The sequence below is a fragment of the Pistacia vera genome, unplaced genomic scaffold (genome assembly GCF_008641045.1).
Source record: "Pistacia vera cultivar Batoury unplaced genomic scaffold, PisVer_v2 Contig147, whole genome shotgun sequence".
NCBI lineage: Eukaryota > Viridiplantae > Streptophyta > Magnoliopsida > Sapindales > Anacardiaceae > Pistacia > Pistacia vera.
This window is the reverse complement of record NW_022195543.1, coordinates 755284-769874: the sequence shown is the minus strand read 5'-3', so window position 1 is coordinate 769874 and position 14591 is coordinate 755284. Positions and strand designations below refer to the sequence as shown.

General features: G+C 36.3%; 2 protein-coding genes across 3 annotated transcripts; one reads left to right on the top strand and one right to left on the bottom strand.

Moving 5' to 3' along the window:
• The first annotated feature begins 2610 nt into the window (after positions 1 to 2610).
• On the top strand, positions 2611 to 6916 carry LOC116124081 (leucine-rich repeat receptor-like protein kinase PXC2). Its single transcript, XM_031409789.1, has 2 exons — positions 2611 to 4552; positions 5142 to 6916. The coding sequence occupies exons 1-2, from the start codon at positions 3108 to 3110 to the stop codon at positions 6586 to 6588; spliced, it is 2892 nt and encodes a 963-aa protein (XP_031265649.1). The 5' UTR covers positions 2611 to 3107; the 3' UTR covers positions 6589 to 6916.
• Positions 6917 to 8383: 1467 nt separating this feature from the next.
• On the bottom strand, positions 8384 to 13179 carry LOC116124020 (dentin sialophosphoprotein-like). 2 transcript variants are annotated; one of them, XM_031409737.1, is made up of 5 exons: positions 12816 to 13179; positions 12262 to 12721; positions 11962 to 12216; positions 9726 to 9853; positions 8384 to 9172 (listed from the first exon to the last, which is right to left on the bottom strand). In XM_031409737.1, exons 1-5 carry the CDS (start codon positions 12933 to 12935, stop codon positions 8720 to 8722), a joined length of 1416 nt encoding a protein of 471 aa, XP_031265597.1. In that variant the 5' UTR covers positions 12936 to 13179; the 3' UTR covers positions 8384 to 8719. The 2 variants fall into 2 exon arrangements, with proteins under 2 accessions (XP_031265597.1, XP_031265596.1); XM_031409736.1 differs by having other exon boundaries at positions 11962 to 12721.
• Positions 13180 to 14591: the final 1412 nt, after the last annotated feature.

Here is a 14591-nt window from a genome sequence, read left to right as displayed (position 1 = left end):
TTCAGGGGTAGGGTTGGGGGTTTCATTTATTAAAGTAAACATTAATTTGTGCAATTGTTAAATAATTGTCACATTAATTATTCATCCAAATTGTATATTATTAATTATTCATCCAAATTGCCTATAATTTTCTTTAAAGCGATGTTTTTCTTTAAGGAATTAGTATATGTGAAGCAACAATATATTATTATTTACAATGCATTAATTTTGGGGGTAGGCCATGTGGTTATAGACCATATAGTAGACCCGTTTTAGCCTATTAAGTAACTAATTTTATAGTTTATAGGATTTAACTTTTCTTTATCCATAACACCTTAATCACTTCCCACTTAGAAATACTTAGCATATCATTATGAATTACCCTATGAATTACAAGAATATACTTCTATATGTCTTATAATATTGTCAAATGAAATAAGAAGAGTTTAAATCGTGATAATAAATAGGGATGATCGGGTCTGGGTACTTGACCCAATCCCTTAGAACTGGAATCTGATCTAGACTCGATCGGTTCCGATTCTTAAATGCTTGGAACCAGAACTTAAACCACAGGTTTTGGTTTCGAGTCCGGGTAGCCGAGATTGTTCATGCAAAATTACAAGACATCCCTCATGTTCTCAAAAATGACAAATATATCCTATGAAAATTATAAATACACTCAGAAACACATTAGGTAGCCGTCAGTTCCACCTCAAGTACCTGGACCTCGATTCCGAGTCTGGTTCCAAAAGTGGTGGAACTAGACCCGCACAATGTCAGTTCCACCAAATTTGGAAGTAGAACCAACATGTCAGGTACCCGTCGATTCCGGTTCTACCATCAAAATTTGCACACCCCTAATAATAAGATTGTGAGATAGCAATATAAGCGCGTGCAAAGTTAGTTGTACTGGAATTAAATGAGTATTTTACTATTACTAATTTTTTTTTTTTTTTTTTTTTTTGTGTTTTTTAGGGCAATTCACGAGGATGAAACTTCAAAGAGAGGTAAAGAAAGAATATATGCAAATAAAAAGAGTAAGAAATGAATTGGAAACGGAGAGAGTGAATGGGCAAGCAAGGTACATAACTAGCTTTCCTCTCAAAACTCAAATGGCTAAGAACTTTTGTTTTTTAGGTACCGGGGCGTCTGGACCGCTTGCACACACCTCGACTAATTATCGGATCCATTGAATACCCTAAAAATCCAATGGGTCAACTCAATGACCAAGAACTTTTTTTTTGGATGACCAAAGTGTTCGGACTAGTTTGCATGACCTTGCCTAATTCAAACCCAATAGATTAAATAAGTCACAAATATGATAAATGATCACTTGGTAGGACCTGAATATAAGGCCTTTGGATAATCTAAGGTCCTGTCAGCCGGTCACAAGCCAAATGATTAATGGCCAAGAACTTTGATGAACACATTTTTCTCTCATTCTCAAGCTCAATCGCTTTGTTTTGTGAATTAGGAAGAAGTTATTGGGCAAGAAAAAGAAAGTCATAATCAATTAGTAGGGCCAAGCTGGCCCTCCAAATAAATGACTTGATTGAATCCATGGCCCATTACTCTTCATTCTTCACCAAAATTTCCCAACTCAATCATTGCAACTATCTCCACCCTTCCCTCCCCATACCTCCATTACTTACCTTCAAATGAATTACACCATTGTTTCGTACTTCTTACTCTAAACCCACACTGCTGATGCTGGTAATGATAATGACAAATTGATTACTTTTCACTTATTAGTTGTCTAATCAACGTATGTAATAAGCCTTCGTTTTTTAGAGAAATACTTAATCATCCTTACAGTGTCAATCTACTATGATCCTGGTCTTACCAATTTTTTTTTGTTTTGTTAAAACCTCATATTTCTCCATACTTAAAGGTATGAGACTAATTCTGATTAGGATGGCTTGGATAAGTACCTATAACCATAAGGTGCTTCCAGTGCGGCTTGAACCCTTGACCTTGACATTACAAATAAAGTTTGCCTCACTTGAAACTCAGTTACCACCTAGGTAATATCTCATGGCTTTGGTCTTACCATTTCAAACACTAAGAAACTCGTCCGAAGCCCATAGAGGCAGCCCAATAAAACAGTTGTCTTTGAATGGAAGCAATATTATATTAGGAAAATCTTAATTAAGATTAAGATTCCGCGCCATTAACGCCACTCATCTACAATCTGTGGTAACTCCCAAGAAACCCCATTAAAGTCCCCATTTCATAGAAATTTTATAGTATAAGAGTTTATCGATAACAGAAACAGAAAAGATCAAGTGTAGAAACCAGAAAATTTGGAATCAAAATCAGAGGGTTCCATTCTCTGACGACTTCATTTTATTATACAAAAGAATAACATCGCAAACTCAAAGTCAAAATAACGTAAAAATCAAACAAAAGCACGAGCCAAACAAGTGAGGTGACAGAGGCCATGGAAGTAGGTTTCAGTTGGTGTAACTTCAAAGTCCTTGAAACATCGATTAAAGTAATTCGTTTTGAGATCGTTTTATGATGGGCCAGTCAGACGAGGAGTAACACGTAGACATCCCACATCGGATTCTGGTTTGACCAAAATGAGACCCCCCAAAGAAAAAAAGAGTAAAAAGACTGACAATGGCTCTCTGTTTTCGCCGTTAAGAAGCTTTTAATGCTTTCTGCTTTACTCTCTCTCTCTCTCTCTCTCTGTTTTCTATTCAGAATTTCAGACCAACCCAGCATTTAAAGCACTCATTTTTTTCTTTCATTCATTAATTCCTTCTAGGGTTCTCTCTCTCTCTCTTTGTGAGTGTGTTGCTCCCGGTCCTTTCGCCGCGAATAACTCCTGAAACTCTCTGTGTTCCAGCACCGTTTTGAGGCAAAGCAAACCAAGAATGGTTTTTCATTTTCATTTTCATTTCTCATCTTATCAACAACAACAACAACCAGAATTCAGTATCTCTCAGTTCGGACACAATCTTTTTTCTTGTTTTCTCCGAACTGGTTAAACCATTTTCACGTGTTCTCTGTTTTGTTTAACTCATCTTTTCTGTTGTTGTTGTTCTTCTTCTTCTTCTTCTGTAGAGAAAAAACAACGCTTCTTTGTTTTATTTGTTGTTTGTTCAATTCAAATTAAGCTAAGAATGCTACTCAAGTTCTGTTTTTTACTTGCCTTTGTTCCTTCTTTTATACAATCTTTGGACCCAACGTTGAACGACGACGTTCTTGGGCTAATCTTCTTCAAGGCAGGACTTGAAGACCCAGAAGGGAAGTTGACATCTTGGAATGAAGACGATGAAAGTCCCTGCAGCTGGGTTGGAGTTAAATGTGATCCGAGGACCAACCGGGTCATCCAGCTCACTCTTGATGGCTTATCTCTTTCTGGGCATATTGGTCGTGGCCTCTCACGGTTACAGTCTCTTCAAGTTCTTTCTTTATCGAAAAACAACTTAACTGGGACTATAAACCCTGATCTTTCACACTTTGCTACCTTACATGTTATGGACTTTGGTGAAAATAATCTATCTGGTTCTGTCCCTGATGAGTTGTTTAAACAATGTGGTACTTTAAGAGTGGTTTCATTTGCTAACAACAATCTTAATGGTCAGCTTCCTGATTCATTAAGCTATTGTCCAAATTTAGTCTCAGTCAATTTTTCATCTAATCAGCTTTCTGGGCGGTTGCCTGCTGGCATATGGTATTTGAGGAGTCTTCAATCTCTTGATTTGTCCGATAATTTACTGGAGGGAGATGTTGTTGATGGGATTGCAAATTTGTATGATTTGAGAGCCTTAAAGTTAGGTAAAAACAGGTTTTCTGGGCCGCTACCGGATGATATTGGAGGTTGTTCACTCCTGAAAGTTGTTGATTTTAGTGAGAATTCTTTGTCTGGAAGCCTTCCGGATTCATTGCAAAGATTGAATTCATGTGCTTCTCTTTATTTGCATGGAAATTCATTCACTGGAGAAGTTCCAGAATGGATTGGGAAACTGGGAAATCTTGAAAATTTGGATCTTTCTGAGAATTTTTTCTCTGGTAGGATTCCGTTTTCGTTAGGAAATCTTCATTTGCTGAAGGAATTTAATGTGTCAATGAACCAGTTTACAGGAGGGTTGCCAGAGTCTTTGACAAATTGTGTTAACCTTTTGGCTATTGATATTAGCCAGAATAATTTGACAGGTAATCTGCCTTTATGGATTTTTAAGATGGGGTTACAAAGGTTGTCACTTTCAGGGAATAGACTCGGTGGAAGAATTGATTATGCTTCATTTAGTTCAATTAATCAAGGTCTTGAGGTCTTGGATCTATCTTCAAATGTATTATCTGGTGAAATTCCATCTAATATTGGAGTTCTTAGTAGCTTGCGGTTGTTGAATATGTCCAGGAACCATCTGATTGGTTCTATTCCAGCAAGTGTTGGAGCATTGAAAGCTACCCAAATTCTTGATCTGAGTAACAACTGGTTACATGGAAGCATTCCTTCAGAAATTGGTGGTGCAGTTTCACTCAAGGAACTGAGGCTGGAGAAGAACTACTTGTCTGGTAAAATTCCAGTTCAAATCGAGAACTGCTCATCTCTGACATCTTTGTAAGTTCTTTACTGCTTCCTGTTTGGAGTTTTTCATGTTAAAGCTTTTTTGAAAATACACTGTACCTCATTTGCTCTAGTCCTTCAATAGTCTGCATAGCCACTGCACTTCCCTTTTCAGTCTAAACAACATGGTTAAGCAAATATTTTTTAAGCGATGGTCAGTTGTAATAGATATATTAAAAAAGGAATATGTCTGCATAATTGACTAATACTCTGTTTGAGATTCTTTTTGAATTACTTGAGATAGTTTGAGTGAAGATGGTGTGTTGACAAAAATGGCTTATTGTTTATTGGTTTTATTTTTTTTCCCTTGAAGCATAACTTGATTTTTTTTTCTTATTAGAATTAATCTATTCTTATAGTTGGCATCCTTTTAAGTACCTGTGATTGTAAAATGAAATAGGGACGGATCAGATCACTTTATCTTCTTCCTGATACTTACTGTTTTGAATGCAGTTTTGTATCCCCGAGTGTATGGTTTGTCTTCTGTTTCCATGTAAAGGATTATTCAAATTTTTTTACTAAAAGGCTGAAGAACCTTTCTGGTCTTATGAATCTTTTTTTTTTTTTTGGTTTAAATATACAGGATCCTATCGCACAACAACCTCAGTGGCTCAATCCCTGCTGCCATTGCAAACCTAAGCAACCTTCAATACGTAGACTTGTCTTTCAATAACCTCACTGGTAGCTTACCCAAAGAGCTGACAAATCTTTCCCGCCTTGTGTCCTTTAATATTTCCCACAATCATTTTCTAGGTGAACTACCAGTTGGGGGCTTCTTCAACACTATCTCTGCCTCATCTGTCTCTGGGAATCCATCTCTCTGTGGCTCTGTTGTCAACCACTCCTGCCCATCTAACCATCCCAAGCCCATTGTTCTCAACCCCAACTCTTCAGACTCATCCCATGGTGGCTCCTCTCAAAATCACCGTCGCAAGATTGTACTCAGCATTTCTGCCCTTATTGCCATTGGAGCAGCAGCTTTTATTGCAATTGGTGTAGTAGCTGTCACTGTCCTTAATATCCATGTGCGGTCTTCTATGTCACGGGCTGCTGCTGCTCTCATGTTATCTGGTGAAGAAGATTATAGTTGCTCTCCCACTAAGGACCCAAATTATGGAAAGCTTGTAATGTTTTCTGGTGATGCTGAATTTGCTGCTGGGGCCAATGGGCTGCTCAACAAGGACTGTGAACTTGGTCGTGGTGGGTTTGGAGTTGTTTACCAGACAACCCTGGGAGATGGGCGTTCAGTTGCCATCAAGAAGCTAACAGTTTCAGGGTTGATTAAGTCCCAAGAAGATTTCGAAAGGGAAATGAAAAAACTTGGAAAGATAAGGCACCATAATCTTGTGACACTTGAAGGATATTACTGGACTCCATCTTTGCAACTTCTCATCTATGAATTCATCGCAGGAGGGAGTCTGTATAAGCATCTCCATGATGGAGCTAGTAAAAATATCCTATCTTGGCGGCAGAGATTCAAAATAATCCTGGGGATGGCAAAAGGATTGGCCCATCTGCATCAAGTGAACATGATTCATTACAATCTGAAATCAACCAATGTTCTAATAGATGGTTCTGGTGAGCCCAAGGTGGGAGATTTTGGCCTGGCAAGATTGTTGCCAATGTTAGATCGCTGCATCTTAAGTAGCAAAATTCAGAGTGCACTTGGTTACATGGCTCCTGAGTTTGCATGTCGAACAGTGAAAATAACCGAAAAATGTGATGTTTATGGATTTGGAGTCTTGGTTTTGGAGGTGATTACAGGGAAAAGACCTGTGGAATATATGGAGGATGATGTGGTTGTGCTTTGTGACATGGTGAGGGGAGCACTGGAGGATGGCAGGGTAGAAGAATGTGTTGATGGAAGGCTTGGAGGCAATTTTCCCCCAGATGAAGCAATTCCAGTGATAAAGCTTGGTCTGATATGTGCATCTCAAGTGCCATCAAATCGGCCTGACATGGAAGAGGTGGTCAATATTTTGGAATTGATCCAATGCCCTTTAGAAGGGCAACAAGAGGAGTTGGAATGACACAAACTTGTAGAAATTGAAGAACTAAACAAATCATGAGAAGATTTCTGGTGAAGAAGAATCCGGTTCCTCTCTTAAACAAAAAAGAAGAGATAGATTGTTCAATATCCATTTATTTTCCATTTTTGTTTGTTGTTTTTTCATTGTATTTTTCCTTTTTGCCTTCTGTTTCTTTTTTCCTTTGGGAATTTGTTACAGTTTTCTTTATCGGATTCTTCTTCATCAGATGAACATGAAACTTAAAAATATTGTTCAATGATATATCTATCAATATACCAAAGTCACAGGAACCCTCTTTGGTTTCGCTGTGTCTCATATTGTTTATATACTTCGATACTATTGATTTAATCTGAGCCATACAAAAGCATCCCTTTCTATGTTTCTTGATTTCCTCCATTTTCCGCCTGTATTGCTAGAAATACTTCTTAAAAATGATTGAGCATAAAGCAGCTTTTATATATGAAGTTCTAGCTGTATGGTAAATGTGAATGGTATAACTATAACATATGATGCTGTTGGATTAAAAAAAGAAAAAAGGGCATTTGGCACTCTTGCTTTTTTCATACTCTTTTTAAGTTTGAATTGACAATTATTTTCCTTATCCTGCAGGCTCATGCTGCAACATGATCAAACCTCATGCAAATAAACCAGCAGTGATGCTTCAAGGAGGCAATCCAGTGGTGCTAATAATATATGGGAAGTGCACACTTTCAAAGTTAAATTCATGATACAGTGATTTCTCTGTTTTTGCAAGCATGGTTAATAATTAAGGCTTAGATGTGAAGCTTAATTTTATGAGATGGTGTTGGACACAAAGGGAACCTAATCAAAATGAGCTTGGACATGGACATCATCAAAGAACAACACATGAGGGCCCTGTAAAGCACTTACACAAAACTTTTATAAGAGGTAAAATATTTAGTGGGCAACAAAACACAATCATAATGTCTTGCCATGTGAACCTCTTTTTTAAGTCCTTTATTCTTATGGGAATAAAAAAAGAATTGATGGTTGATTTAACTAATATGAAATATCAATCTTTATTTTTGTCTAAGTTCCATAAAACAAAATGTGATATACTTATAATCATAGGTACAGTGTACCAAACTCTTTCACTTACTGTAAGATCCCAAAAGTTATTACAGATTTGAAAATCCCAGCAATTTTGTCTTCAATGATACCTAGTTTCCTTTGTTTAATTAATGTATGTAGGATTAATCTCACACCTGGGTTCTCTTTTTATCATATTATTTGGTCAAAAGCCTTCTTGAAATTAGAGATGTGTGGTGATGAAGAGTTTATCTTTCTCATGCTTCTTCTTCTTCTTTGTTGCTTAATGGAGAGACAGAATTATAGATTCCTCATCACACATTAAAAAAACTAGGAGCATGTACTGTAATGGGTTCATGAATGCTGGAAAATTTGATTCAAGTTCTTGAGTATTTTGGCAAAGATTATATTAAGTGTTGATAAAGTAGTTGGATAGAACTTGATAACCATTTTTTTTTTTTTTTTTTTTTTTTTTTTTGCTTTCTGGGGTGAAAGATATAGTGCAATAAAAAGATTTAAAAGGTGGTTCCACCATGCCAACAACCATGAATATTGTATTAGGGTATGGTCCTCTGGATCATGAATATTGGAGTAAATCCAGAATGAAAAGACACCAATTCAAGGGACATCTCAGCTGAAAGTGACCCATTTTCTCATTTAATGGGAGTTTTGAATTGAATGACAGGCACCAAGGCTTTATGTTTCAGCCTTTTGGTCCCAAACAAATGAGATCGACAACTTTAAATTACGAATAAAAAAATTTATATTAAAAAAAAAAAATACAATATCTGCCTCTAAAATATTTGCCCATATAACAATATGGTAAAAACTCAAAAAAGAACCACCAGTAGAGAGATGGCCATTAATTATTGTACAAGAACAAACAGAGCCAATAACAATTACAAAGTGCAGGAGTTAAAAGCGCCTTATGGATAGGACCACTTTGCAGGACTCACTACTTTTGTGAATGATTTACATTCTATGTTTCTTCTCCTAATTTTCTGTATATCTTTCTTTTCCTTCTCCTTGTCGGCGACTTGCCTGGTTGATATCTCATATATCAGTCTTCTGATGTTAAATTCTAATCATCCCAGTCATGTTCCCAACCATCTTTGGTTGTAGACCTAGAAGTAAGACCGTTGGCTGAAATGTTTCCCATATGTGGTGCCGCAGGAGACTTGACTGCATTATTGTCGTCCCAGTCGTCATCCCACACTTCATCCCAACCTTCTGCCGTTTCCACATTGGTAGCTGAAGCAGATTCAGGCAATCCCATTTCAAGTTCTTGATAAGGGACTCCATCATGCCGTCTCCTCTTCCTCAACTTGCAGCAAGCCCATGTCCCTCCCAAAATTAGAACAGACAATATCAGGAAGTAGGCACCATTGATGGGGCTCAATAGGTTCTCATACGAAGGGAGGTACACGAAAAACTTTTCTCCAGACTTAACAGAGTTCATGTGAAGCACGCATTCTCCGGATCTAGTATTAAATATCACTTTGTTGCTCTTGCCAACAGCTGATGAGATAATTATCTAAAACAGAAGAAACAGGGAAACCACGCATATAAACAGCAGTCAATAAAGTTTCCCATAGAAAACAGTAGTGCATATGCATACTTTGCCGATCATCCAAAAGCAGGAATACAAAATATCAATAACCATACCTAACTTGATACAATAAAGTGTTAAACCTATTAACAAGCCATTTCAAATTAAGGTTTTTAATCTTATTGCATCATCAGCTGAGCATGCAAAACAGGATCAGGTCTCAGCCAAATCCAGTGTCAGAAAACTTTCCTATAATTTATCATAACTTTCTCTTCTCGCTTATGAATATTTTAGCAATGTTTTCCGTAAAAGTCTTAGCAATATTCAACATAATTATTTTTCCAAGTCCGGCTAGCTAAATTAAACCATGTCTTCACAGTAACCTAAGAAATGTCCCAAGCAAACTCAATTTTCATTCATCCTTAATTTATTTCCTCTTTATTTTATCCAGATTGTAGCCAGAAACTTATACCCAAAGATCTTATGTCTACAACTGTTTCACTTAAGAAAATGCAGATCAGCAGAGAAAATATTTTACCTTTTCAGTTTTGTGTTTGGATATTTCTAGTTGTTTCAGAGGATTTTCAGCAGCTGTCGGGACAGTAAGATTCACTCTCAAAGTCTTTTCTCCTTCATTTTGGACAAGAACAGTCCAATTTCTGGACCCTGCTTATGGAAACAGAAATTAGGAGATCTAACTCATTAATAGATGAATAAGATGAATGTAGTACTAACTTGTTCAACTGATTAAATATCTTGATTTGTAAAAGTTGGTTCTGGGATTAAATCCGAACACACAAGTTTGGTATTTTTTTTTTTGCACCGGGGTGGGGGGGTTTGGGGGTTGTTTTGTATGTCCCAAAAACGTAAAAAAAAAATAAATGGATGCTATTGATCAATATTGTCCACAACCCTGCCAATAGATCATGATATTACAGAGCATTAAATGAAGTTGTGTAACACCTTCATTTAAGTAATACTAAAAAATTAGTAAGGCAATCAGAAGGTCTCAGCTAAATGTTCACTTTAAATAGACTATTCAAATTTACTAAAAGCATTTTTCAAAACCCATTAATGTAGCACCGAGTCACCCACTTCCAATGATAAAAGCACATCATATAATACCATACAGTCCAGTAATGTTGAAAACAAGCCAAATTCTAGCAACAAAGCCTATGATGAACACAGTTGTAACATTCTCAGATGGACATGGCAACTCCTGAAATTCATAAAAGAAGAGACGATAAGAGAATCATGTATGACTCAATGTAGTTCAACAAAGCCTTAATCCTGAGTAAATGGATTGGATGAGTCCTTTTCCATCATTCTACAGCATCCAAGTACATAATCTATCAAGGTCTGGGTTAAAATATATCATTCAACAAGAAGAAAACATGCATATTAATTTCAAAACAAATATCTAAGTTATCCATTCATTTATTGCAGAAGATTTACTGTGCTATCCAGTAACATTTTGATCCCTTAAGCTAAAGCTACAACAACAATAAATTTATCAACATACCTGAATCATTGCATTCAGGAAGAATCACAGAAACTGAAGTATAATGATAATATTCAAGACAGTGAAGCAAATAAACTTGATTTTCACAGCAAATTCATTTCAAAAACATATGTAATACTCCAACAAACCAACTATGGCAACTAGCTTAATAATTCAGACCATGCAATATTTAAAATATGACATTCTTGATCATACTGATTCTGAAGCATAATAATCTCTATTGATTCTCCTTTTGCCAGTTTCAGAAAAAAGAAAGAAATGCTATGCTAAGAAATGCAGAGAGCTTTCCACATTTTGCATATTAAAAGGAACACTTAACTGAATGATTAATGGACAGAAGAATTATTTTGGTGTACCAAACAAAACACCATTAGCTAAAAAGCAAAACTGAAACCCAATTTCAAAAGGAGTAGGGAAACACAAGTTTAGATGTGTATTAAATGTCAGTTTTTATGTCTATAAATGGGAATAAGGAAAAATACAAAGCAAAACCAGTAAAGGGGACTTCAAGAGTAGGCTTTCTGGCAACGTAATGTTTCTAAATGATTAAAGCAGATAGGTCATGAAATACCCTAGAACAGCTGTAGATAGTGCAGGAAACTAAAGAGAAATGCATTAACTACCTGGAATTTGAAATCAACAAAAAGAAGGAAAAAGTACAAATGTTGATTTGTCAAGAAGAAGAAATACTTTAAAGTGTTTCCACCATGCTTAAAAAATTTACTACCATGCAACCCAAACCCAGTAAGCCTCCACATTGTATTTGTGAAAGCAATGGTGCTGCTTTGTGCCTTGTTTTGCTTTCCATTTCATTTCCAAATGAGCATTAGATTCTTCTTCTCTTCATCTCTTCCTAATACTCATTTCCCCTTGTTCTAAAGAGCATTTATCTTACAGATTGCACTGACCACTATAACCCAAGTAAATACAGTCTAGAGCAATCATTAATACCCAGCATAGAAATTCCATTATTGTTTAAGACCTGATATAAATTAACTTTGCTCAGATATTTTTAAACTATACCAATCCTCCAATAAATTCAAAACTTATATTCATTATTGTAAATCAAATACTATAAAAGCAGTTCCAGTAATTGCATAATCTCTTAAATGAAAACAATCACACATTCTAAAGCACTTCAATTCGATAGATCCATCACCAGCAAACATTTTAGCCGAAGGAAATAAAAGACCAGTAAGTTGCAAGAACTAATAAAACAATTTCAAAAAGGCCAAAAACCAATATGAATTACCAGTGTCAAAACTCTTAATACAGGCGATCAGGCCAGACATGTCACTGCACCGGTTAGGTAACCCCAAACAAGTTTCATCAACCCCAGACTCTGAATCCCTTTTATCCTCATTATTATTCTCTTTCGTTTTGTCCTTCTTCCCACTATCTGTTTCGTCCTTCCCACTATCGGTTCCCTCCTTCCCACTATCTGTTCCGTCCTTCTTGCCACTATCTGTTCCACCCTTCTTGCCACTATCTGTTCCGTCCTTCTTGCCACTATCTGTTTCATCCTTCTTCCCACTGTCTGTTACGTCCTTACCACCATCTGTTCCATCCTTCTTCCCGTTATCTGTTACATCCTTACTACTATCTGTTCCATCCTTCTTCCTGTTATCTGTTCCTCCATTCTTCTCACGATCCATTCCCCCATTCTTCCCATTGTCCGTTCCTTTAACTTGAGTACTCACAGCCGTATCACTAGAATTGTTCATACTCTTTTCCTTATCAGGATGACTCATTGAAGAATCCTTTACATTAGAATTCTTAGAATTATCCGTATTATTGGAACCATTTGGGTTATCACTAGTTTTGTTTTGGACATTTGGATTCACTGAATCCGCAGTATTAGAACTTTTACTATTATCAGTTGTTTCATTAGGGGGAGGTGGACTCACCAAATCCCTTTTATTCAACTCTTTTGAATCCAACTGTGATGAACTGCCCACTGCCTCTGGCTTCTTCTTATTCCCAGCTTCAACCGGTTTATTAGCACCCGAAACCTAACACAATACATAAAAAACGCAATTCAATTACGTCGTTTTGTTATCAAAAACAAAAACAAAAAGACAAAAAACAAAAAACAAAAATTCTTACCTGAGTTGTAGCTGAATTATTGTTCGGATCGACCGCAGCTAAGTGGCGAAATTTAGCATTGGAAACATCAGCAACAACGAAAAACAATAAAAACACTGCTAGAATTATATTTTTATCCATTACAATTCAACTTCAACAAACTCTTCTATTTAGATCCGCGGAAATCAAATCTCTAGAAATTGTAGCAATTCTCGATCCCAGGAAGAGATCACAGAAACTCATCTTCCAGCGAAATTAGAATCCGTCGGACAGACTCAGATTCATCTGAGCTTTGAGTTGACGCAGCTAAATAGAATAGATCAAATAAGTAAAATAATAATTAAAAAATAGACCAAATTTTAGGGCTCAGTCTGTTCTATTTTCAGTTGAAATTGAACCAGGGCAGAAAATGGATAATCTAGGGTTTACGCGGGGAAATTTCATGGGCCTGTGGGTGTAAAAATTGGCCCGATTCTGTCGCATTGGGCCTATTCATGGTCTGGGCTTCGGGCCCATCTACAAAATTTAAGCCCTAATATGTATAAATAAAATAGAAAAGGGATCTCAATAATTTTTTTTTTTTATTCTTACTTTAATCTTTTCAATACAATTTATGAGTCGTCCTCTTAATTTCAACGGTCTTGGGAATGGTGTAGACATATTTATTTTTTAATGTAATTCAAGGCATAAATAGTGTAAAAAATTAATTAAAATATCTATCAAATGTTATTAATATCTTTTGAAAAGGAAAACACCTATCATTAATTTCTAGAAAGTACTTAATTATTATCCTTAATAGTTAATGAATTGACCCCTAAGGTTTGACTAAAAAAATGAACAGAAAAAAGATAATTTGATAAATAGTTATTTTACTCATGATAATGTAAGTTTTGATGATAGAAAGATTTTGTTGACGTATCTATGGGTAATCTAGATGATTAAGATGAATCTGAGATAGTGTGAATATATGCATAATTTTAGGTTCGATTTCTCATCTAAGTATTCACGATTTAAGTGAGAGACTATGATGGTGGGTTGTTGCGCTAATCTCTCCCAATGATTAATCAAGGTGTTTGATGGTGCTAATCTCCCCCGAAGATTAATCAAGGTGTCCGACAGTGGGTTATTGCGCTAGTCTCTCTTAAAGATCAGTTGAGGTGTTCGACAGTGGGTTATTGTGCTAATCTAGATGATTAAGGCGAATCGGGGATAGTGTGAATATGTGCACAGTCTTAGGTTTAATTTCCCATCTAAATATCTGCTATTTAAGTTGAGGACTATGACGATAGGTTGTTGTGCTAGTCTCTCTCGATGATTAGTCAAGGTGTCTGATGGTGGGTTATGACGCTAATCTCCCCCGAAGATTAGTCAAGGTGTCTGGCGGTGGGTTATTGCGTTAGTCTCTCGGTGTTCAACAGTGAGTTATTGCGCTTGTCTCTCTCGAAGATTAATCAAGGTGTTCGACGGTAGATTATTATACTAATCTCTCTCGAGGATTAGTCAAGATACGCGTAAACTGACCCAAACATCTTGATTACAAAAAAAAATTATTGTTATGCGTGGGGGTCAATGAATGCTACCAAATCTTTTGACAAAATGGAAAGCAATAGTAAAAAACACAGAATGTATAACTTTTGTATGAGATAAGGCTCTCAAAAAAGGAGAGCAAATGTTAGGGAATAAAACATAGTATGTCCCTAGCAAGAAAGCATAAAGTGGTAACCAAATCTAAAGTTTGGCTTAAATAAATCATCTTTAACCTTGAAAATTCCGCAAAAAGAAAGTCCATGCAGTGAA

Coding starts and splice junctions, on each gene's coding strand:
- LOC116124081 (XM_031409789.1), top strand. CDS start 3,108: ATGCTACTCAAGTTCTGTTTTTTACTTGCCTTTGTTCCTTCTTTTATA. Junction 4,553..5,141: donor TGCTCATCTCTGACATCTTT/GTAAGTTCTTTA, acceptor TTAAATATACAG/GATCCTATCGCACAACAACC.
- LOC116124020 (XM_031409736.1), bottom strand. CDS start 12,935: ATGGATAAAAATATAATTCTAGCAGTGTTTTTATTGTTTTTCGTTGTT. Junction 12,722..12,815: donor ATAATTCAGCTACAACTCAG/GTAAGAATTTTT, acceptor GTATTGTGTTAG/GTTTCGGGTGCTAATAAACC. Junction 9,854..11,961: donor TATTAAGAGTTTTGACACTG/GTAATTCATATT, acceptor TTCCATAAGCAG/GGTCCAGAAATTGGACTGTT.